At 46.6% G+C, this 25356-nt stretch overlaps 1 protein-coding gene across 1 annotated transcript; it reads right to left on the reverse strand.

Moving 5' to 3' along the window:
- Positions 1-1093: 1093 nt before the first annotated feature.
- On the reverse strand, positions 1094-25111 carry NIFK (nucleolar protein interacting with the FHA domain of MKI67). The gene is made up of 6 exons (XM_029605204.1): positions 24851-25111; positions 24340-24468; positions 20615-20723; positions 19139-19350; positions 15210-15284; positions 1094-1778 (listed from the first exon to the last, which is right to left on the reverse strand). Exons 1-6 carry the CDS (start codon positions 24944-24946, stop codon positions 1584-1586), a joined length of 816 nt encoding a protein of 271 aa, XP_029461064.1. The 5' UTR covers positions 24947-25111; the 3' UTR covers positions 1094-1583.
- Between the last annotated feature and the right edge of the window lie 245 nt (positions 25112-25356).

Consider the following 25356-nt stretch of genomic DNA (forward strand, 5'->3'; position numbering starts at 1 on the left):
AGGCTACGGTCAAAGTTAATAACATAGCTGCTTTTAAAAATGGTTTTGCAAGTTTCTGGGAGGACAGAACTATTAACTATTAGCCAGACAGACCTGAGCAGTAAAGAAATGGACTTCCCCAGTAGCAGCTGCCAGGTACTTGCAATTGACCCAGATGCAGCGTGGCACTTCTAATATTTATTTATTTACCACCTCACCAGGCCTGCCGGAAATGGCAAACAACATAATAAAGGGAGTTAGCATAAGACCGCTTATGTTCCTTTTACAGGAAAAAAAAGTTGCTTACGTACAAGCAATTGCATTTGCTTTACTATTTTGCTTCCAAAATTCTGAGAGGTGGGTCCCAGCCTTACTGCAGTTCACTTCTAAATCATAAGGGTCACTAGTGCCTGCTTACAGGAACAATCACTCAGCTCTCTCTTTTCCAATTGGTGTTTTAACAGCTTTTGACCATCATCTTCAGGAACTGCTGCAAGAATCCACATGATGACCGTATCAAAAGGAGGAATATATTAAGTGGGAAACCAGCCTCTAATTGGACAGAGCAGTCTTGTTAGACTCTAAAAGCGGACAATGAAATTTCAAGAGCAATATTTTTTAATACATTTTTGTATGTGTCTGTTGTGCATATCTTAGTATTTAAGCCCCCCCCCCCCCCCCGATTCAGCTAATCTGCCAAAACATGGCCATGTTGGGTGTTCATTAGTATTTCTTCTTTGTCCTTTTTATTTATATATTTACTTCTTATATGGGCTTTATACTACAATTTTTTTTGTAAGTGACAATGTCTCCATCAGATATTCTTATTTAAAACTATTTGACTGGGTTTTGAACTGTGCGTTGCTGTTTCTCTCTCCTAAGCCACCGTTCAGACTGTTTTCACCTTTGCGTAGCTGGCTAGCCTTTTTTGTGGTTTTCTGTCTGGGGAAAGGGAGAGCAGGTCCAACACAGCTCAAAACATTCTGTAGCCAACTGCCCAAAATGGGATGTAGAAGTCATTTAAGGGACACTAAACACTGTACCCAGCCACCACACCCCTCCAAAAAAAAAAATTAAATTAAAGTTTAGATACAGGGGAAAAAAAAGACAAACATTTAGAGAAAAAAGTCTTCCTTTTAATGTAATTGGGATGCTATGCCTTTAACTTATGGTACAGTTCCAATGAACCATCTTTGCTGTCAAGCAGATCACTGGCACAACATGCTTGCAGCAGCCTTGATTAACAAGGTTTGCGAGCACACAGACGGCCCCCAGCGAGGGGGCTCCTGCCAGGTTTCCGATGGTATCAGCTAGTCCCTACTGGAAAGAACTGAGCCTGGGTCTCCAAAAGCCAATATGGCCTTTCTGACTGCAAGTTAATTCGTTTTCATGCTTGGGGAGCTTTGATATGTTGGCTAAGTTGTTGTCTGCTACTTTCCCCAAGATGTGGACAACTTTTCGTGTAAATCTGTCAGCACAAGGTGCTGGATACCAAAGTCTATCCCAGAGAAGTCCTGAGAAGGCTTCAAAATCTCATCCCTTGTGATGCTGCCTGCAGCAGAATTTAGGAAAAAATCACATCTGCAGCTTCTGGGGTCTCTCATTTACTCTGCCTGCAGTTTCTGTTTCTTTGCTTTTATTTTCTTCTGCACTTTGGGGGTCCTTTTGGTCTTTTTCGGAGAGCCCGTTTCATTTGCTGGCAGTCTGAGTATTATCTCATTATCTTCTTCATCATCTTTGCCTGTCTGTAGAAGTTTCCGCCGCTCGATCATGGAAGGTGTGCAGACTGGGGTAGAAGCCTATCAGCAAAGCAAAAAAGAGAGTCAGATCATCTTATAACAGTAAGAACTACTTCAAACTAACAGAAAGCTGTCGAGATTCTTCATCTTCCCCAGGGTCTGGTAATTGCTTCAAACATCAGAAGGTAAAGTACTTGGAAAAACAAGAAAACGTGTTTAATGATGGCCTCTACAGACCATGGGACCAACTGACACAAAAACAGATTTACAAAACAAATCAGCAAACATTAAAATGACTAAAGGACTCAATCTTATAAAAAAAAATACTTCTCTAAATAAGACAGCTTTACTATCTTTCAAAACAGTTTAAATTCTGTTATTCCTCGAACCTTGTCCGTTAACCTGTCCCAAATCACAACACCCCTAATGGATAGTGTCCGTTACCTAGTATCTTGGAAATGTATAGCCTTAGCTGAAGGCATCTCAAGATATCTCCTACTGACTGAACGCAACCTTCTGTTAGGAACATGAATCTTTAAAAAGATCACTTAGAGGTGATGGGGCAACTCCATGACCTGATTTAAACCATAAGGGATAAGATCTTAAATTTAGTTCCTCTATTCCACGGGAAATCAGTGAAGCTGATGTAACAGCTTCTCGCCATCTGGCAATCAAAACCATCCTGGCTGCTGAATTTTGTAGGAGCTGTAATGCTCACATCCTATTTTTGGAATCCCCCCAAAAAAACAATTTCCATTAGAGATGTGAATCGGAACTGAAATCGGATCAGATTCTGGTTCCGATTCACAACTATAGAGATGTGAATCGGAACTGAAATCGGAACCGATTCTGGTTCCGATTCACATCTCTAATTTCCATAGTCCTGTTGTTAAAATAAAAGCTTGGACTATGCCATAGTCACTATGGTATGAAAATCAGACTGCTCAATTAGAGGTCTGGGATATGTCCGAGTTGTTTTAGTTTAAAATACCCAAATGAGCCAATTTATTTGCTTTCTATAAGTCAATAGAGGGTCAAAATAAAACCCCAATTGCTGAACACCTGGTCAGTGAACCAGCTCAACTACAGGGATGAAGGATAGACTGATGTGCCTAAAATCCTGCTGCACCAGTCCGAACAAGTGTCCAACTGCTGGAGACAAAGAATACTGGCACGTTGCCTGTGCTGCACTCTCTTTAGTACTAGCAATGCTGTCACTGGAAAGAGAGCAGGTGGATTTTAAAAGGGCCACTTATGCATGTGGCTGGGCCCTGTGTGCGCTGTGCACATTTTCAAAATGGCTCGGCCACACGCACAAGTGCTGACACGCGCTCAACGGCCAGGCCCTGAAAAAGGGGCAGGCCGGGACAGCAGCTATTAGTGCTGTCCCGGGGAAGCGCACACCAGCAGTCAGCCAGCGTGCGCAAACTACTTCTGCTCCAGGGGAGCAGTAAGTATTAAATCAAAGAAACTAAGTTTCTGGGACATGTTTTGGGGGGGGGGGGGGGAGTTTAGGTAGGGGGGGGTAAGAAAGTTCCCTCCCAGTCCGCTCCTTAATTGCAGCAGACTGGGAGGGAACGGGGGAAGGCCTGGTTTTATCGCCGCTCGATTATAAAATCCGCACATCCATGCGTGCACGAACCTTTTAAAGTCAACCCCTATGGTTCTCTGTCTCCATCTGTGGCAGGGTGGTATAAACCCATGCATCTGGACTGGTTTAGCAGGATAACCAGGGAACGCCCCAGGGGATGGGTCAAACATCTGTCCAATAGCACAGTAACTTCTGTGAAAATTTGCCAATCGGACTGCATCTTGGAGAGGGTGGGAAGGAGAACGTGAAGCACAGGTCTGACACACACTCTACTGAAAATGATCTTGATCCGATAGTCAAGGTCACTTTTCAATGGAGATCAAAGTTGAAAAGTATTAGAAAAACCAAGCATAAAGAATGGCTTTCACTTCCTTAAGAACATAAGAACATGCCATACTGGGTCAGACCAAGGGTCCATCAAGCCCAGCATCCTGTTTCCAACAGTGGCCAATCCAGGCCATAAGAACCTGGCAAGTACCCAAACACTAAGTCTATTCCATGTTACCATTGCTAATGGCAGTGGCTATTCTCTAAGTCAACTTAATTAATAGCAGGTAATGGACTTCTCCTCCAAGAACTTATCCAATCCTTTTTTAAACACAGCTACACTAACTGCACTAACCGCATCCTCTGGCAACAAATTCCAGAGTTTAATTGTGCGCTGAGTGAAAAAGAACTTTCTCCGATTAGTTTTTTTTTTGTTTTTTTTTTAATTCTTTATTTATCAGTTTTTTAAATTACAAAAAATGTGAATATTTTGCAATTACGGCAAACAATATGGATGTCAAAGAAATAAATCATAAATTGAAATTACATTAAGTAATAAACAATTCACGATTTGAAGCTCCAGGGAGGAAGATTCAGAACCAATGTCAGGAAGTATTTCTTCACGGAGAGGGTGGTGGACGCCTGGAATGCCCTTCCGGAGGATGTGGTGAAGACCAGAACTGTGAAGGACTTCAAAGGGGCGTGGGATAAACACTGTGGATCCATAAAGTCAAGAGGCCGCCAATGAAGAGTGGGAGACTCGCCAGAATGACGGCTACTGCCTGGAGACAATACCCTTATTCAATAAACATACACATGCTTACTGTGACTCCAACATCGCTCTAAGCTTCAACAGCAAGAGGAAATGTGGAAAAATGGATTTACACTCACAAAGAGGGGAGTAGCTGGCTTGTTACGGCGGTTACTACCCCAAACCAAATAAGCCTGATGCTTCACCTTCAATGCATATACAGCATAGTTCTCTGCTTCAACGGCAGGGGAGAAGAAAAAAGGGTTCGCACTCACAAAGCGGGGAGTAGCTGGCTTGTTACGGCGGTTACTACCCCAAACCAAATGTGCCTGATACTTCACTTTCGATGCATATCCAGCATGGCTCTCTGCTTCAACAGCATGGGAGAAGACTGATACATCACGCATTTCCAGCATAGCTCCCTGCTTCAACAGCAGGGGAGAAGAAAAACAACCAATAAGGACTGTATAACATAGTCTGGGTAAAACAAATAAGCATGGGTGTAGCTTGCTTATTGTGGCGGTTACTACCCCTACTACCCCTAACTAATCAAGCTAGATATTTCAATGGTGGGGGTGGAAGGGAAATAGAACCAAGAGCTAAGAGAAACAGATAAGTATGAGAGAAAAAAACGTGTGAAGCTTGCTGGGCAGACTGGATGGGCCGTTTGGTCTTCTTCTGCCGTCATTTCTATGTTTCTATGTTTCTATAATTCATTATAAACATGACATTTCCATTAAATCCATAAATCAATATAATTGAATACTGTTAGATCCGAAACATACTAAGAGAGGTATTCAAAAATTATGAATAATATTTAACAAGGAAAATGTGCACGAACCAGGTACATTTATTGGAGATGAGGTTATGGGTGTGTTAGATTGAATAAAGGATTTTAGTTGATCAACCGTGAAAAAAATATATACCCCAGACCCCCTTCTTTACCTGACATTTACAAGGGAATTTTAACATAAAGGTAAAACCTAAAGAAATAACTTCTTGTCGTAGGGCTAGAAAGGCTCTATGACGTTCTTGGGTAAAGGAGGAAAGATCTGGGAAAATTTTTATATTTTCATTTAGAAAGGAAGTTGGAAATTTCCTAAAATAATTTTTCATGATGACCTGAACGTCTGTTAGTGAAACTAAAGAAACCAGTAGAGTTGCTCTGTCCAAAACCTCGATTGTTGAACTTTCTAAAGTTTCTGTTAAGTTTTCTTGAAGATTAATTCTGTTAGTAGCAGTTCTTGGCAGAAAATAACATTTATTAATCATGGATAAATTTCCTTCTTCAAAACACAGAATTTCACGTAGAAATCTTTTAAAGGAAAAGTAGGGTGTTTCACCCATTATTCTTGGGAAATTTAGAATCCTTATATTTAAGGAGCGAGAGGCATTTTCAAGAGTTTCTACTCTTCTGGCCAAAAGTTCTTTATTTTTCACCACAGCCACTTTAAATTTTTCATTTTCACGCTCCTTCACTTCCAATGTTGAAACTTTTACAGATATATTTTCAACTTTCCTTTGTAGATCAGTGTTCACTTGATTATTTTGTGAGGCTAAAAGATCAACCTTCTTGTTTAAAGTATTTATAGAGGTAGCAACCCCCACCAGCAAGTCCCATATAGCAGCATTGGTGACGACTTCAGGCCGTTCAGGGATCATTAGGAGCTTAAATTCTAGGGTAGATTCTTGTGTTAGCTGCAGGCCGCTTCCAAAGTTACTTACCCCAGCTGCCCCTTCTCCCAGGCCAGCAACCGCTGGCTCCTCGTTCGTCTGTATACTCGGGGTCTCCACCGATGGTGTCAAAGCCTGTAAGGCAGCGGGTAAAGATGTATTCACTGCACTAACCCCGGAAGGTGTTCCCTCAGAGAACGGGTCGGGTTGAAACAACGAAACTGAAACTGAAGTCCTCACCGGGGCTGGTCTGAGATCTGGACTCAGGGTAGTCTCCTCCGGGGCTAAGGCTTCTCTCTCCAACCTTTGCTCCAAGGATTCCTCGACTCCTGGAAGTGTTCCTGGTGAATGGAGGTACCGGGTGATTTCTTGTTGCATAGCTAGCACTGGTGGGGGGATAGAAGGGAAAACCCTTATCTTCCCTTTGCGTTTCGGAGGCATGAATTTGGCGTTAGGAAAATAGTTTAAGCCACGCTGCAAGAAAACGCTCCGCTCCTACTTTCAGCGTGCAGCCATCTTGGATCTGTCCATGACTCTTCTCCGATTAGTTTTAAATGTGCCCCATGCTAACTTCATGGAGTGCCCCCTAGTCTTTCTATTATCTGAGAGAGTAAATAACCGATTCACATCTACCCGTTCTAGACCTCTCATGATTTTAAAGACCTCTATCAATATCCCCCCTCAGCCGTCTCCTCTCCAAGCTGAACAGCCCTAACCTCTTCAGCCTTTCCTCATAGGGGAGCTGGTCCATTCCCTTATCATTTTGGTCGCCCTTCTCTGTACCTTCTCCATCGCAGTTATATCTTTGAGATGCGGCGACCAGAATTGTACACAGTATTCAAGGTGCAGTCTCACCATGGAGCAATACAGAGGCATGATGACATTTTTCGTTTTATTCACCATTCCCTTTCTAATAATTCCTAACATTCTGTTTGCTTTTTTGACTGCCACAGCACACTGAGCCGACGATTTCAATGTGTTATCCACTATGATGCCTAGTGCCTTGTTTCTCTTTTCATTGTTGCCAAAAGATAGAGCAAGGAAACTTTCCCACTTATCAATCAGCTAGCAAATAAAAAACAGCAGGTATACTCAACAACGTTACAAAATACCAACTGAAATGACACACCGACTAGGAGAAACCAACGGATGTGACGTAGGTAGGGAGCCCAGAAGGATAATCATTGACCCACATTTCAAACTAAAACCCATCTTTATTGTAAAACTACTACTCATTAATAAATCATCAGTCCAGATACAAAATGGCTCACGTCTGCCCTCCAAAAACCTAAGTATGAACTGCAGAACAATTCGTAGGAGCACTTTTTTCTAACCCCCCTCCACTGGGTAGGGCCATCTCCTGCACAGATCAGAAGGTGGGCTGACTAAAAGCATCGAGGGATGTTTGCAAAAGAATCACTGATGCTCCTTGTTCAGGGGATAAATGTATTCGGACAAAAAGTAACAAACAGTAAATACAATAAAAAGTAAACTATGCAAACGTTGTTAACTATCTCAAACAAAGAACCAGCACAAAAGAAAATCTAGCTACTACAGTTATAGAAGAGCTTATTTATAGTTATTACCCAAGATGAAGATACAATCAGTATGAATATAATTATTGCATATGGGCGACCTCAATACCAACAGCAGCAGAACATTCATTAAGGGATGAGGAGGAGGAAGAGGACGATCACAAGAGACACAGATAAATCAGGGACATCCAGGGCACCCACAGCATTGACAAAGCAGGAAATATCATTCCAGTGGAGGAGATAATCAGGCATTTTATGCAAAGGTGGAGGCGAGCAACAGACAGATGGGTATTAAAAATCATAGAGGAGGGAGATTTTCTAAATTGTCATGCTCAACCACTACAAGAGCCCCAGGAACTGAAATGTTCACAAGGATCATCAGAAGCTTTTAGCGGAAGAAAGAGCATCTCCGTTACAAAAAGAGGCAACAGAGAAGGTTAAAAAAAAAAAAAAAAAATCAAAGGAGGATTTCATTCAAGGTATTTTCTAGTCCCAAAGAAATCAGAAGGAAAAAAAAAAGGAAAATTAGTTCTTACCTGATAATTTTCGTTCCTGTAGTACCACGGATCAGTCCAGACACCTGGGTTGTGACTCCGCACCAGCAGATGGAGACAGAGCAAAACTTGACGGGCTCCCTACATATAGTAAGGTGCCACCCACAGCCCCTCAGTCGAACAAACTGTCAAAGCAAAACCAGTGCCCGACTGACTAACTAAAACAATTTTAAACCAATTCAAACACCCCCTGGCTGACAACAGAAAAAAGCAGACCAGAGGCAAGCGGCTTTATTCCAAGAACTGGAACAATTACAGCACGAATAACCAAACGAGCGGACTCTCTCTCTCTTCATCGTGACTAACAGACGGGCGGGAGCCTGGACTGATCCGTGGTACTACAGGAACGAAAATTATCAGGTAAGAACTAATTTTCCTTTCCCTGTACGTACCCGGATCAGTCCAGACACCTGGGATGTACCAGAGCAAACTACCGAGGGTGGGAAGCAGAGAGTCCCGCTCGGAGGACACTCGCCCCAAACCCCTGAGACTCAGATGCCTGGACATCAAGTCTGTAATGCCTTGTGAAAGTATGCAACGACTTCCACGTCACAGCTCTACAGATCTCCTGCGTGGACACCTGAGAGACCTCGGCCCAGGACGTGGCTTGCGCCCGAGTGGAATGCGCACGAAGCTCCCTAGGTGCCAACTTACCGTGCAGAAGATATGCGGAACTAATAGCCTCCTTGAGCCAACGCGCAATCGTGGCCCGCGACGCCGCAGACCCCCGGCGAGGCCCGGACCAGAGAACAAACAGATGGTCAGAAACCCGGAAGGGATTCGTAACCTCCAGGTAACGAAGCAGAACCCTGCGAACGTCGAGCTTCCTTAACTCTTTCATCCCCTTGTCCATGTGATCCCTGACCTCAAAACCGGGAAGGTCCACGGACTGATTTAAGTGAAAAGAGGATACCACCTTAGGCAAAAAGGACGGAACAGTCCGCAGGGAAACTCCGCCCTGCGAAAATCGCAAGAACGGTTCCCGACAGGACAAGGCCTGCAACTCCGAGACCCGCCGAGCAGACGTAATGGCTACTAGAAACACGGTCTTCAAAGTAAGATCTTTCAGCGTCGCCCGCTTAAGAGGTTCAAACGGTGCTCCCCCGAGAGCACGCAATTTAAATTCCAAGACGGACAAGGATTCCGTACAGGAGGGCGTAAATGCTTAGCCCCGTGGAGAAAACGCACCACATCCGGATGACACGCCAAGGACACTCCGCGAACCTTACCTCTCAGACAACCAAGCGCGGCTATCTGGACCTTCAGGGTACTCCAGGCCAGCCCCTTCGAGAGGCCCTCTTGAAGAAAAGCGAGGACTCCCGGCACCGGTGGACGTACAGGATCCACCTCATGAGTACTACACCAGTCCTCAAAAACCGTCCACACCCTCATATAGGTTAAGGACGTAGACTGTTTTCGAGCCCTCAACAAGGTAGCAATCACTGCCTCGGAGTACCCCTTAGTCCTCAAGCGCGCCCTTTCAAAAGCCAGGCCGCGAGACAAAAGTGATCCGCATCCTCTAAACAGACGGGCCCTTGTCGAAGAAGAGATGCAGCCCCGTGAAACCGAAGCGGAGGCTCCGCCGCCAGCTGAATGAGGTCCGCAAACCACGGGCGCCTTGGCCACTCCGGCGCCACCAGGATCACGTCCGACGGATGTAACTCGATCCGGCGAAGAACCTTGCCTATCAGAGGCCACGGGGGAAACACATATAGCAACATGTCCGTGGGCCAGGGCAGCACTAGAGCATCGACCCCTTCTGCGCCCCGTTCCCTCCGACGGCTGAAGAACCGTGGGGCCTTTGAGTTGCGAGCGGTGGCCATCAGGTCCAGGCGTGGCGTTCCCCACCTGGCACAGATGAGGCGATACGCCATGTCTGGTAACTTCCACTCGCCTGGATCCAGCCGATGCCGGCTGAGGAAATCCGCCTGCACGTTGTCCACACCTGCGATGTGAGACACCGCCAAGCCGCTGAGGTGTCGCTCCGCCCAGAACATGAGCTGCCTTGCCTCCTCCGCCACTTGCTGGCTCCTCGTGCCCCCTTGACGATTGATATAAGCCACCGTGGTGGCGTTGTCCGAGAGCACCCGAACCGCCTGGCCCCGTATCCACGGCAGAAAGGCTTGCAGGGCTAATGCCACCGCCCTCGTCTCTAAGCGGTTGATGGACCACCTCGACTGCTGGCTCGACCACTGACCTTGGACCGAGCGGCCTCCGCAGACTGCCCCCCAGCCAAGTAGACTGGCATCCGTCGTCACTACCGTCCAGGTGGGCATGACCAGAGACACCCCGCATGTCAGATGATCTCGGGAGAGCCACCAGTGCAGGCTGGCCCTGGCACAGGGCGTGAGAGGCAACGGAAGATGAAACTCCTCCGAAACCGGCTTCCAGCGGGAAAGTAACGCTGATTGTAACGGTCGCAGGTGAGTGAACGCCCAAGGGACCAGAGCGAGGGTCGATGCCATGGAACCCAAGACCCTCAGGTAATCGCAAACCAGCGGGCACCGCATGGACAAGAGATGTCGCACCTGTCGCTGGAGCTTGACCACTCTCTCCTGAGTCAGCGACACCATGGCCCTCTCGGTGTCGAACAGGGCCCCCAGATACTCCAACCGCTGCGTAGGCTGCAGATGACTCTTGGAAAAGTTGACTACCCAACCGAGAGATCGCAAGAGCTGTAGGGCCCTGGCAATCGCCTGCCGACACTCGGCCTCCGATTTGGCTCGGATGAGCCAATCGTCCAAGTAAGGGTGCACCAGCAGCCCTTCCCTCCGGAGCTGCGCAGCCACCACCACCATTACCTTGGTGAAGGTGCGTGGAGCCGTGGCGAGCCCGAAGGGAAGAGCCCTGAACTGATAATGTCCGCCCAGGATGCAGAACCTCAGATACCGGTGATAAGCCGGCTGAATCCCGATGTGAAGATACGCCTCCGTGAGGTCCAGAGAAGCGAGGAACTCGCCCGGACGAACCGCGGCAATTACCGAGCGGATCGTCTCCATCTTGAACCGCGGTACCCGCAGGCACCGGTTGACGCCTTTTAGATCGAGAATGGGCCGAAACGCTCCATCCTTCTTGGGGACCACGAAGTAAATGGAGTACCTTCCCTCGCCCCGCTGATCCTGCGGAACAGGAGTAATTGCGCCCAGGTCTTCTAGACGCCGGAGGGTGGTCCGGACAGCGGCGCGCTTGACGAGGGCCTTGCAGGGTGAGACGAGGAACTTGTCCACTGGGAGCCGAACAAAATCTAACGCGTAACCGCCTCTTATCACAGCGAGGACCCACTGGTCGGAAGTTATTCTGGTCCATGCCTCGTAAAACAATGTGAGCCTCGCGCCCATGTAGGGTACGAGGGCTGGAGGCAACGAGGAATGGACCCCGTCTCGTTTCATTGGGCCGACTTGGACCCCGAGCCGGACGAGGGTCCACCGGTTCTGTTAAATTTCTTCCCTCGAAAGGACTAAGACCAGGAGGACGATCTAGCCGAGCCGGACCGGTAGGACTGGCCCGACCCCGATGCCCTCTGCGGCCGCTGCCGGCGGTTAGACCGGAACCTGTTCCTGGCAGAAAAGGACGACCGCGACCTGGGCCTATCCTCCGGCAACTTAAGCGCCTTGTTCTCGCTCAGGAACTGCATCAGATCGTCCAGCTGCTTGCCAAACAGGAGCTTTCCCTTAAAAGGTAAGGACCCCAAGTGGGCCTTGGACGCTCCATCAGCCGCCCAGTTGCGAAGCCAGAGGAGACGACGCGCCGAGACCGCCGACACCATCGCTCTGGCCGAAGTTCTGATTAAATCGTGCATCGCGTCCGCGGTGTAGGCAATCACCGCCTCCAAGTTGTCCGCCTGAGCAGCCTCCCCCGAGGAGAGGTCGGCGTTCGCTTGCAGGACTTGTGCCCACCGGAGCCCCGCTCGCAGTGCAAATGTACTACAAATGGCTGCCTGCACTCCCAGTGCGGACACTTCGAAGATCTTCTTCAATTGCACCTCCAGCTTCCTATCCTGGATATCACGGAGGGCAGTAGCACCCGTAACCGGGATGGTGGACCTCTTCGTAACCGCTGACACCGCCGCGTCCACCCGCGGGAGACGCAGCAGTTCCAGAGCGTCCTCTGGAAGGGGATAAAGCTTGTCCATAGCCTTACTCACCTTCAGCCCCAGTTCCGGGGTATCCCATTCCCGGAACAAGATATCTGAGGCCGAGAAGTGAAAAGGGAAGGCCAGCGCAGGGCCCGCCAGGCCCAATAGCACCGGATCCATCTTGACCCCTTGCCGGGACTCCACTGGAGGAGGATCCACGCCGATCTCGTCCAGAATGGCTGGGATAAGGGGAGAAAGTTCTTCCCTACGGAACAGGCGGACGACCTTGGGGTCATCACCCTCCGCCGCCTGCGGCCCCTTGCCGGCTCCCGGCTGGGCCTGCCCCTCGTCTTCGTGGCCCTCCTGGCCCTCAGGGGCTCCCAACAACGCTTCTTCCTCCGAAGAGGCGGTGGACGCCGTCTCCGACTCCTGCGGGTCGCCACACGGCTGCCTCTTCTCCCGCGGTCCCCCCCGGGCGTCCCGGGTCCTAGCGGCTCTCTTCCGGGGCTGGGAGCGAGCTTTCCTGCCCCCTGAAGCCTTCCCAGTCTTCTGTCTAGCCTTTTTATATTTCGCCAGTTTCTGCATCAATAAAGAAAAATCCTCAGAAAACGAGCCCTCCGATCCGGAGGAGCCCTCCCCCGCACTAGGGCTCCCCGAAACTCTGGGCTGTGGCGATAACGCGGGAGGCTGGGCGCCATCTTGGAGCGCCCTCCTCGTGGCTTCCCTCACGGTGGATAAAATGGACGTCCGTTCCCGCGCTAAGCGGGAACGGATCAAAGGACGCGGCCTCCGAAGCTCCGGCGCGCGACGGCGAACGGGCCCCCCGCGATCGACCCCCCCGGGCGACCTCCGACGAGCCCTCGCCACCTGCGACGCAGCCGGAGCAGACCCCGTCCCTGGAGAGCCGCACGCGCGGCAGGTCGTCCCCTCGGCATTCCCCGGCGGCCACCGACCTCCGAACACGAAAACAGGCTCCCCAACCAGTGCCCCCTTTCCGCGAACGATCGACCCGACCAGCGAAGAGACGGCGAAGAGGGAGAGAGCCGGCGCCGCAAAGCTAAAAACAAACAACGCTGAGCAGTATTTTTTTTTTTTTTCACTTAGCCGCTAGCCGAGGTCCTGCCGTCTTCAGCTCCAGCGGGGGTGAGTGAACCGGGCTCCCCGGTGTCACCCCCGACGCTGCTGCCCACACAGGCCGGGTCCTCGACCCTCAGCAGCGGCCTCGACCTGGAGGGGATGGTCCTCTCAGGACCTTCCAACCCTCCTGGGAGGCTCCCCCGACGGGAGACTTCTATCTTCTTCTTTGCTTCCTTGAAGAAATTTCTCTCCCTTGTCCTTTTTTTTTTTTTTAACACACTGCCCTAACAAAAATAGTTTTAAATTGAAATAAATCCCTGACTGACTACACCAAGCCACAAAAAACTCTCAAGGATCACCGAGACTGTGGGTGGACCTGCCCCATCTGCTGGAGACAGAGAAAGACTGAAGGGCTGTGGGTGGCACCTTACTATATGTAGGGAGCCCGTCAAGTTTTGCTCTGTCTCCATCTGCTGGTGCGGAGTCACAACCCAGGTGTCTGGACTGATCCGGGTACGTACAGGGAAAAAGGAATTTTAGATCTGTGAGAATTAAACATAAGTCTCAAAAGAGAAAAGCTTGGGCTGATGCTAAAGCTGTGCTGGCTGCAGCGCACGGTTAACCCGTGATTGGTTGTGCGTTTCGGATGCACGTCCATATCCCCTGATGTAAAGCAGGGGTTAGAGAGTACAAAACGTGCGTCCTATCGCGCGCGTAGGTAATAGCGCTCATCACATGCAAAAAAAAAAAAAATAGTAATAATTTGCGTCAGAGGTGAACATTTTTACTCTCAAAAATTAGCGCCAGCTCTGGAGCTGGAATTAAGTCTTGAGGAGCCCAAAAAGTGTACAGAAAAGCAGAAAATACTGCTTTTCATGGCGATATTAAGTTGGAGAAAATAAAAGACTAGAAATGTCTCAAAAAAAAAAAAAAGTGTGCCAGCAATCAGGTTAGGAAAAGGGACGCTGTAAAATTGAGCATCCATTTCCCTAAGTGGCTGACAGCCACCTCTCCCGGGCCCCCGCTGCCAAGGAGGTGCTAGGGGCGGGCAATTTCCCCCTAGCGCCTCCTTTTTACCGTGGCAGTCCATTTGCATGTAGCATTGAGCACCCCAGAGAGGTGGATCGGCGCACGTTAAGGGAGCATTCACTCAATCATGAGCGCCCCTTTAACGCATGCCAATACCGAATTCTTTGGTAACTATTCCAACTCTGATACAGAAAAAGATGTGTATCTTCACACTTCGATGACAGAACTCACAGAAAGTGGAACCTAGGGGCTACAAACCAGGCAAGCCCCTTGTGACCTTGGCCAAGTCACTTCACCCTATATCTGGCCACTAGGTTTCACCACCGCCCGATGACTGGACTCCCATTCCCTTCCATCTCCGAGCTGTAAACGCTGCCTCCCCAGCCCAGAGATTGTAAGAACGGACCCTGGAATCTAACTCAGGTCCTCTGCATAGCAATGCACAGACTTCCAGGGGTCCCAGGCGAGCCCCCCTCCCCCCCAACTTATTATGCAATCGTTCAATGCTTATTCTTCCCCATTCTGCTGCCACCAAGGAATCTAGCAGGTCACCCTTTTTCTCCCACATCACATCTTGAGCTTCCTTCTATAACCAACAGAAGGGCACAGCTCTCTCTCCAGAACTAATTCCAGCACGGCTCATCAGCAACCCGAAACGTTTTCCTCTGCCCCAGGGTCTGACACTGATCCCCAGCCACACTTCCAGTCCTGACCTAACCAAAAAACAGAAGCTAAAAACAAAAAAAAAAAGTCACACTAATTATTTAGATTTAGCTCATGGCAAGTTACAGTCGGGTACTGTAGGTATTCCCTTCTCCCCAGAGGGCTTACCAATAACTTCGGTATCAGGGGACCCTGCATCCTCCAAATCCCGTAATATGTAACACACAGTCTTTCTGCCTAATTCAGCAAACGGCAATCAAATTATGTAACCTTACCTGACTGTTCACAGACATATCAAGGATGGTCGCTGGTCCTGTACATTCCTTTTTCTTTGCAGCCATCTGCGCAGCCTTAAAGAGATGACCGAAACCAGCAGAATGGAACATTATTAATGACGCCATCACAATGCCTGCAGTTTCAAATCTAAGCTTCTGTACACAAAGTGGCTCCAGTTTGGTCAATACCATAACAATAACACTTACATTTTTTAGAGCGTTACCGGGCATATGCAGTGCTGCACCATGGTGATAAGTATGCAGGTGCAAAATGTCCCTGTCCCAAAGAGCTTACAATCTAAGTGGGTACCTGAGGCAACGTGAGAAAGTGACTTGCCCAAGGTCCCAAGAGGTGGAGGAGGAATTGAACCCTGGCTTCCCTGGTTCTCTGTTGTTGCTCTTAACCACTAAAGACTTAACCACCAAAGACTGTTTTTATAAGTTACAAGTCTTAAAAAAATTGAAGCCTCTTCTTTATTTCAACGATTTTCGGATGGTCCTACAAGCCATTATTCTATCAAAAGTCGACTATTGCAATTCGCTTCTCTTTGGCCTTCCATATTCATCCATCAAACCCCTCCAAATTCTACAGAACTCTGCAGCCAGAATCCTTACCAATACGAATAAAAGAGATCACATCACCCCCATTCTCAAGCTCCTCCACTGGCTGCCTATAAAGCAAAGGATCCTATATAAAGTACTCACCGTAATTCATAAATCCATTCACAATATCTCTCCTCTTCAATTATGTAACCAACTACGCCCTCACTCCTCCTCTAGACCCATCAGAGGAGCATATAAAGGCACACTCTATGTACCTTCAACAAAATCCTCGCATCATAAACGTGCCATATCTACAGCAGGCCCCATTCAATGGAATGCGCTCCCACCAGACATTCGGCTTGAGTTCTGCCACTCTTCATTCAAAAAAAAACTTAAAACCTGGCTCTTTAGCCAAGCTTTTCCAGGACCATGATCATCATTTTTTCCCCTCCAACCAGCAAGAACATATCTTCTTCACAAACCCCCATTTTCCATACCACTACCTACTTCGGTATCTAATCTCTTGCTGCAGGACACTTGAGACTTTCTCACTTATACGTTATAATTTTTATGCTCAATAAGACCTGTCAACTTAATTGTTTAAGTCTTTTTTTTTTTTTTTTCTCCTTTATCTTTTGGTCATCAATGTTACAACGTTATTGTTAAATTTTGAACTTACGTACACTGTTCCAAGTTTCATAACCTTGTTCTATGTAATGCCTTTTGGCAATTTTCATGTTCTGTTTCAATGTAAACCGATGTGATCTTTATTTCATATAGGAACACCGGTATATAAAAATCTAAAAATAATAAATAAATAAAGCCTCCTAACCACTCGAAGACCTGGAAGTCTCAAAGGTATGGCCTTCAAATACAGGAGTATTCCCAAGTACAGCATTTTGTAAAGCAGAGGTACGTCACAGAAACTTTAATTTAGGACAGTCCCACCACTGGCAGAAATGTATCCGAAGAGCCGAGAGCATCAGGGGCCTGATTTTTAGGTTATATACATCGTAAAGCTTTGCAACGCCTTCAAGTAATAAACACAAGAACAAAATGGGAAGAGGAGCTTAATTGCAAACCTATGAGAGAATAATGAGGTGCGAAAGAAGGGGCTTTGAGGAAGGTCTTCCATTTCATCTAATATTCAAGAGACTGGGCTTCAAATAGTAAAAAAAGAAAAAAAAATAGAAAAATTAAAGTGCTGTAATTCCTCAAAAGGAAGCTGGACAGTGATGGTAGGAAGGAAACCTTGGCACATATTTGGTGGCTGTGCCCAAAAACTGCACCCTTGTGGGAAAAGGTAAAGCAATTTTTTTTGTTCGCTAACCTAGAACTATTCCTAGCAGGCATTTATGTACTGGGAACACCGACGAGCCAACAGGTAACCCACAATGATAAATCCAAAAAATAGCAAAGGGAACCAAAATAATAATTCAAACAGAAAAACGGGTCAATTAAGCATAATATGCAATTTCAAACTGAAGGTGTCAGCAAGCCTGATGGCGTGCTCAGATTGAAAGAACCTCCGTATGCAAAATTACTTCACGCGCAAACACTGTGATATAAAGCGTTCCATGCTGTGCTCAATCAAAAAACATGTAAATCTTGAGAGAAATAGCCCGACACAGCCGGTGTTTCGCTTAGAAAAGCTTCCTCAGCGGAAGACAGTATTCCACAATTTATGACAACTGAGAAGTATAAGAGATAACGATTCAATAAACAAATAAATTCAGGATGCCTAGAAAGCTGACTCATGCTGTTTCTTGTAGGCTACTCTTTGCTGCTGTCAAAGACTGGATGCTGAACAGATGGACCTTTGGTGCGACACAGTTTGGCAGATCCTACGTATCAAGCACATTTCCCTCTTGCCAAAAAAATGTTTCTCAAAATCATATAGCTTTTACACAAAAGATACTTCTTTCTAAAGCTTATCCTTGCATGATTTCCTTAGTGCTTCCAACCATGATCTCACTACACAGCTTTCATGTATGACCTTGCTACCCCCCTCTCTCCCCCTCACCTGGTCCATTTCACAAACAGGTCAATACCAGAGCAACTTCACTTCCCCCAGCAGAGCTCCCAAGTCTGACCCCCACTGCTGCTCGCACTAAGCTGTCCACAGCTCAAGCCTCCTCCCTCTTCCCTGTACTTGTGAATCCTACTCCCAGACCAGGCCAGAATAGGAGGCAGCTCCCAAGGGTGAATACTTTACAGTCCAAGCTCCATTTTAGGGATAAGACAGATGCTATGCAAGCTTTAATTTAATCTGTATATACATATCAGCGTTTCCCAAACTCTTCAACCCCGAGACATACTTACGTTACCAAAAACGCTGCGTAGCACACCGTCTATGAAGCAGACATGGAGAGAACGCGTGTGTCTTAAAGACGACTTGGGAAACCCTGAAAGCCCCCTTGTTTTAAAACAAAGGGAGAGAGGAGGCCGAGACACACACGAACTCCTCACAGTGGACCAGCTCTCTCTATATACAAGTACAGAAGTCAGTGTGGTATGGGCAACCAGCTCGGTTAGTTGGCTTGGCTGCCGCATGTGTCAGCCAAAGCTCTTCCACTGCTCAACATCCAGTGTTCAGTGCATACTCCGCCGCCCCCCTTCAACCAATCTCACTCAGCCTAGGAATAGGACAGAGGCTGGATGGACTCAAAAGAAGAGGCTCAGGAGGATGTGCTGTGTGCACTCTGCACGCTGCCCATTACTTGCCACATTTCGGGGCTCATGCAGTAGCTAGGAAGCAGCAGCACGTATGACCCTGTGTGTTCTACGAAAGGAGCCACTGCTTGTGCCCTCTTGTTGCTGTGAGGTGCTGAAAGCAGAGTCCAGGTGCCGGCCTGGATCTGATCATCAGGCAGTAGTGACTTTTCCATGGCACGTCAGTCTGCCATGGCACACTGATTGGGAAATGCTGATATATGTACATTAAGCATGACTTAACGAAGGACCTGAAGGAAGAGCGAGCTTCTCTGAGCAACCCATTTATGGAGAAAAGACAGGGGCGAGGAGGAGAGGTATTTCAAGCCTCTCTACATAGTATGTTCCACATCCCCGCTGGTGCTAACATGAATGGTTTGTGCCAGTATCAGCTACACGCAAGAGAACAAAAGCAGGCAGTGTTAGTATACTGAGATAAATAAAAAAATAATTTTTAGGCTGCATGTTAGCTTTTGCATACAGAAATTTACACTGAAAGCAAAAATAAGAAACATACATGGAAAAATGCAAATTCAGTCATATTATTAATTTTTTATCTGCAATTTTTTACATCTAGATGTTTTCTGTTTAACTTAAAATCACCTTAGAAATAGCAGCTCTGTTTATACTGACGTTTCTCCCTATACATCTGCCCTCGCTCCTACCCTACTTACAAATCCAGGAAAGTCATAGCCGATCCCCTTGGCGGCGATCCTCTTCCGTAACATCCTCTCCTTCTGCAGCAGTCTCTTGGTCATCTTTTTCTGCTCCTCTGGACTCCGTTTCTTGTTGTACCGCTTCACTGCTGGGTTTGTCGGCTTCTTAAATGGAGTCTCGCTGCCTTTAAAGAGTTCTTCGTGCACTTTTTCAGGTGGCATAAAATGACCTGCGATGCCCAAGGACAGAGAAAAGCAGAATGTTCAACTGCACAGTAAACAGTGATTGCTGGGGCTCAAGGTCAGTAGCCAAGGACATTTTCTGATCCAGGTATGGTGTTAAGTACTTTTGAAAAGTTTTTTTGTTTTCCTATAGAGCTATTATTACTGCACTGTGAATTTACGCTAATTAGACTTGTAGAATCATTGAAGGTTGCTGACATGATAAAATATGCTGAAATGCTAAAATGTAGGTCAAAGGTGAAAAGTATGTCAAGTTTAGTATGAAATTTCATTCCTGGCTTCTGAACTCAATTTACAAGAAATAACATGATCTACAAGAATCCCAGCTCGTTAATATATATAACGTTTACTTTTTCTGTAATCCATCAGGAGCATTTTTAATGATCCAAACTAAAAACTGAATTAAATAAGCCAAATAAACTGACTCAGTCATCTGTTCCCGTCATTAGATGGCCTCTTGGCCACCAAAGCTGGAGGGATCTGTAAAGCTCTCGCTACAGTAATAGGGGAGACAATTACTTTGCTAGAAGCACAGCCTCAGGGCTTGCTGCAGCAAAATTTACCACTAGAAGAAATGCTGGCGGACAGTGTTTTAGGTTTGGTTTTTTTTAATAAAATGGGTTTGAGCCTATTAAACTTTTCAGATCATGCATTTCTGATCACTATCGCAGCATTTCAATGCTAGGGAGCAAAAGTCACCGCAACATGCATTATTTGGACTTTACTCTCAGGTCAAACAGGACACATTATTACCACCAACATGCAGTCAGGACTAAAGATGTAAAAAGCCTGGAAAGAGGAAAAAAAAAAAGATTCAGAAAAAAATCTAATTTCCTGCCCGTCTCATATCTAGAAGTGGAAGTTGTCCATGTCAAGCCTTGGGGATAGGGGGGGCCAAGGGAGAGAAAACTGTAGTCTAAATTTTTCACTTTCCCCTCCCCCCAAGCCTTCACATCTCCAGTCATTATAGGGAGGTCTGGCACAATTTGTGAACCACTCCTGGGACTGGGAGTAAGGAACAAGGAGGGAGGCACAAGACAACAGTATAGTGGCTACTGGTCCCATCTGAGGCCATCAGACCAGCATTAAGTAAGAAAAGCAAAATGGCATGCAGGAATAAAGTACAGAGCAATTTTACAATTAGAATAACCATTACAGGCCACTGCACAGAAAGCAAATCTACCAAGAAACAAACTTTATAAGTTGATTAAAACTATAAATATGAATAAATATTTGCTGTTTAGTACTCACATTTCAGCAACCTTTCGTTGAAAAGGTAGTTGTTCATTGTATCTGCAACAATCTTAGCAACCTCATCACAGTCGAACTCCACAAATGCATATCCTTTACTGCCTCCGGTCTGCAAAAAAAAAAAAAACAAAACAAAAAAAACCCCCTCAAACTATAATACATACTTTCAAAAGGTATGTGGTCAGATCATTGAACATGAGGGTGAGATTACAGAAGAATAACTGTCAATCAATTAATGTGACAGCAGAAGGGAGCAGGAAGCAAGAACGTTTGCCATGACTTCAGTTCTGCCCTCGTGCCCCTCTGCTAACCACTATTCACTGTTTAATCCTGAGAAAGTTTCTGTCCTATCTTCATCTAAACCAGGCCCAGCACTTCTGAGTGTGCAAACCATGCAATTGCATGGGTGGTGGCAGAAAAGAGAGGTCCGGTGGAACTCATCCCACCAACGGCCAAAGAAAGGACAGAGATCTCTGCTATGTGCACAAATTAGAGAGCGTGTACATATGAGGCAGAGAGAGGAGGGAGATTGTCTGCCTCTCCCTTCCCACTAATCCACGACAACTTCAAGGTGACCATAAATCTAAAATTCTCAGGTATGGACAGCGGGGGATTTTATCATCCTTATTTTTAAAGGATTGGGTATTTAATGTGTCTGCTATTTTGAAATATTTTATTGATGAGTGGGAGATTTTTTAATAATTTTTATGAGTTTAATTAATTCATATTCATCCACATCCACATATTCATCCACATCCACATATTCATCCACATCTTCATCCACATATTCATCCACATCCACATATTCATCCACAAATTCATATTCATCCACAAAGCCCTATACAATCCCGAAATGAACTGGTTCAATGAATCCTTCCGTTTACACCAGTCTAATAAGCCCACCAGACTAGCACATCTAGCAACCATGCCTATCCCCTCTCCTAAACTCTATAAACTCACTTCCACAAGAGCCCGTGCACTATCGATAGCCGGGCCGACCCTCTGGAACAAAATGCCTGTTGAACTACGGCAAGAAGAATGCCTCAAATCTTTCAAGCGGAAGCTCAAGACCTGGCTCTTTGCAAAAGCATACACTTAATTTTTCACTATACCTCACCACTGTTCCCACTCTCCACACTCCTCCCCTGTTTCCCATTCTACCGCCCCTCTCTCCCCTCCCCTTTTCTCCGCCACCTTCTTTTCTTTCTCTCTGCCCCCCTCTTTCCTCGCTCTCCTCCCTTCTCTTCCCCATATTATCTCCTAGCCTGATTAAAATTAACCTCATAGTTTTCTTTCTTTTGTACATATGTATATAATTGCAATTCTTGTTTATAATTTTATTGCAAAACTTCCCATATTATTGTTCCCCCCTCTCGTTAATGCCTTGTTATCATGTTTTTACTGTTCAGTGTAAAGCGCCATGCCGTGCGTTTGTTTTTGCGTTACAATGTGAACCGATATGATATCCTGGATGAATGTCGGTATATAAAAATTTTAAATAAATAAATAAATAAATAAATAAATAAATAAATTATTCTATTTCTCAGCTGTTTTGAAACATTCATTCTTTGTTATTAGTATGGTTTTACTATTGTTTTATGAGCAACAGTAAAATAGTAATGTTTCTGTTTTTCCATTGTTGCACTGCATAGTCTGGTTTCTTGCAGTTTCCAATTCTGTTTATGTCTGCACATTTCTGTTTGTACTTCACGGTCATTTTATTCTGAATTTGGTGAGGGCCTGTGTTTTGCATACGTGACTAAGGTGAGGTATTCTGCTAGTGTGTAGTTTATGTATAAGGATCAAGCTTGGGGCTTGCTCCGTTTTCCTAATAGGTAGTGATGTTTTAGGTACTGGATTAATATTTGCAGTGTTGCATTATCATATGCAGGGTTACCACTGGCATTTAGGTCCTCTTTGGTGTGGAAGATTTACTATATTATAATTGTAACTCAGTTTACCATGGCTTTCTAAGAGCTAAGCCTACACCCAACACGTTACAATAGACCTACTAACATAGGGGTTCAAGTGTCTTTTTTGCAGGGTTTTCTGGCTGGCACAACAGTGCATGTAAATATACATATTGTTGTGATATTTTTATGTCAGAAGGCCGAACTTTGAATATTCTTTCATGTAAAATCTATCACTAAAGGGTCATTTTCAATTGTGTAGGGAAAGGGCCATGGAGGTGGAACAGCAGGGTGCAAGGCAGTAAGGTTTGCCAGACTGCCCAATAGCTTTGCACCAGCTGTGCAGGCACCCACCCCTATTCCCCCAAACCCATCTTACCCTGTCCACGAGTCCAAAATGCCTAAATGGGACAGGAGCAATCCCCAGACATTGCTGTCCTGCCCACATATAAAAATAGCACTGGCTAACCCAGTGGTCTGCACCATTTTGTTGTACAAAGGTACTGCTGCACAAGTCCAGTCAGTGCCATTTTTACATATTGGCAAGCTGGGCAGGAGTACCTGGGGATAACTTCTCCATTTAGGCATTTTAGGTCACTGGATGTGGTAAGATTGATTGGGGGTGTCGATTTTTTAAAGTCTGGATTGCCAGAGTGAGCAGGGAATTTCCCCCCCCCCCCCCCCCAGTAAGGATGGGGAGCCCTGGACAGAGAATGAGAATGAAGTGAGATCGAGACAGTCTGTGAGAAAAAGACTTGGACAAGAGATTGTTTTTTGTGTGTGTTTGTTATTGGAAAAGTAATTATTAGCAAAGGACAACAAAACTGCTAGTTTTGGCCCAACCTAAACCTAGAAGTCTATAGGTTAAGCACACTGGATCATGCAAATTATTTCATATAGCAATGGTACTATATAAACTACCCATTACTCAAATCTGCAATTACAAATTCACAGGCCGATACAGTACAGTGCTCCAGCGGAGCGCACTGTTAACCTGCGGTTGGACGCGCTAGCTTTACCCCTTATTCAGTAATGGGTAATAGCGTGTCGAAAACGCACGTCCAACCCCTCCAAAACTAATAGCGCCCGCAACATGCAAATGCATGTTGATGGCCCTATTAGTTATTCCTGGGCGATTTAGAAAGTAAAATGTGCAGCCAAGCCGCACATTTTACTTTCAGAAATTAGCACCTACCCAAAGGTAAGCGTTAATTTCTCTCGGCACCGGGAAAGACTTAATATCATGGCGATATTAAGTCGGAGGTCCCAAAAGTAAAAAATAATTTAAAAAACATTTTTAAATCAGCCCGTGGCTTGAAAACCGGACGCTCAATTTTTCCGGCGTCCGGTTTCCGAACCTGTGGCTGTCAGCGGGTTTGAGAACCTACGCCAGCAATACTGAGTGTCAGCTGTCAAACCCGTTGACAGCCGCCGCTCCTGTCAAAAAGGAGGCGCTAGGGACGCGCTAGTGTCCCTAGCGCCTCCTTTTACCACGGGCCCTAATTAGTATAATTTTATTGCCTGTGCGCTCGCCCCCATTTCTTTCTGTATTCCGCTGTCAGGAGAAAGATGGAGAAACACTAAGATATGGGAGAAAGTAATTTGGGTAAACTTTCAGAAATCAGAAGACAGGACGTGCCTGGCTAGTCCACTGACAATAATTGGTCAGAGATGATACAGATTAATTAATGTTTAAAACCGTAAGCCTTCCAAACTGATAAAGTCTCTCCCTATAAAAGTCAGGTTTTTTTTTTTTTTTAAATTAACACACGCGATCAAAAGACAAGGTTATCCTAAGCTCTAAGGAGCTTTTACCTTTTTACTTCTTGACAGTCGGACTCTTGAGACACTTCCAAATTGACTGAAGTAACCCTTGAGCTGTGGCTCATAAAGACCTTTAGGCAGATGCCCCAAGTATATCACGCCAGGAGTCAACTTCTCAGCCTGGGAATTAAATCACATCATTGAATCCAGTGCTCTTCTTAAACCCTCCAAAAACTTTCAAATGCGCCACTTCCCCTACTGCAAAAGATCTTCAGCGCGCGCACACCGAGGACAGGGGAGAACGTCAGCTGGCAGGGAGACCGAATCACCGATGTCTCCCCCTCCGAGGTCCGGCCCTTATACCCGAGGCTGCGACTTACCCTCCCGCTTTCCTTCCTCGTATCAAGGTTTTTCATCCCGGCGGGACGGGGAGGCGCTCCCGGGCCCCGGGGATGTTGACCTGGGGTGGCGGGGAAACGTTACAGCGCGGAGCGAGAGGCGAGCTGCCAGGGAGGAGCTAGGCCCGAGCCGCGGATCTCGCCTCCCCCGGCAGGTCACTTACCTGGGGCTTCTGCTTCATGCGCCGCACTCGCTGCTGGAAGTCCTGCTGCAGGCGGGGGTCCAGGGAGAGGCCCTCGGAGGCGGACGGCGCCGCCATGGTGGCAGTAGACGGACTGGGAGAAGCACGTTACAACAAACCCGGAAGCGGAAGGGAGGAGAAGAAAGGCGAGCTGGGAGCTTCCTCCGCCGGCGCCGCCTGCAGGGCTTGGCGCCCCCTGCCCGCCTGAAGGAACAATTACAGCCGGAGGAGCACTTAACAGCCTCTGCCCGCCGCCCAGCCGATACAGACTGGGGAGCTAGGTGGTGCCAATTTAGCGATTTTGTACCTAGATCTGGCAACCTTTTGAATCCGATGAAAATTTTAGACCTGGAAAGGGAAAGGGGGCTAATTTAGCTGTTTTTAGATAATTTAACTACAAATATAGCAACTCCCTGTTCATTAAGCTGACCTGGAAGCAGAAAAGTGCATTAGTGTGATCTCCCCCCGTTAGTGGCACAGGAATGTGC

The sequence above is a fragment of the Rhinatrema bivittatum genome, chromosome 6 (genome assembly GCF_901001135.1).
Source record: "Rhinatrema bivittatum chromosome 6, aRhiBiv1.1, whole genome shotgun sequence".
Taxonomy (NCBI): domain Eukaryota; kingdom Metazoa; phylum Chordata; class Amphibia; order Gymnophiona; family Rhinatrematidae; genus Rhinatrema; species Rhinatrema bivittatum.

Bases quoted from the DNA above. Each gene is read 5' to 3' on its own strand.
- NIFK (XM_029605204.1), bottom strand. From the start codon at position 24,946: ATGGCGGCGCCGTCCGCCTCCGAGGGCCTCTCCCTGGACCCCCGCCTG. The intron at 15,285-19,138 runs GTAAGTAGGGTA...CATCTCTTTAAG, and splicing joins GCTATGACTTTCCTGGATTT to GCTGCGCAGATGGCTGCAAA. The intron at 1,779-15,209 runs GTAAGGTTACAT...CTTTGCTGATAG, and splicing joins ATATGTCTGTGAACAGTCAG to GCTTCTACCCCAGTCTGCAC.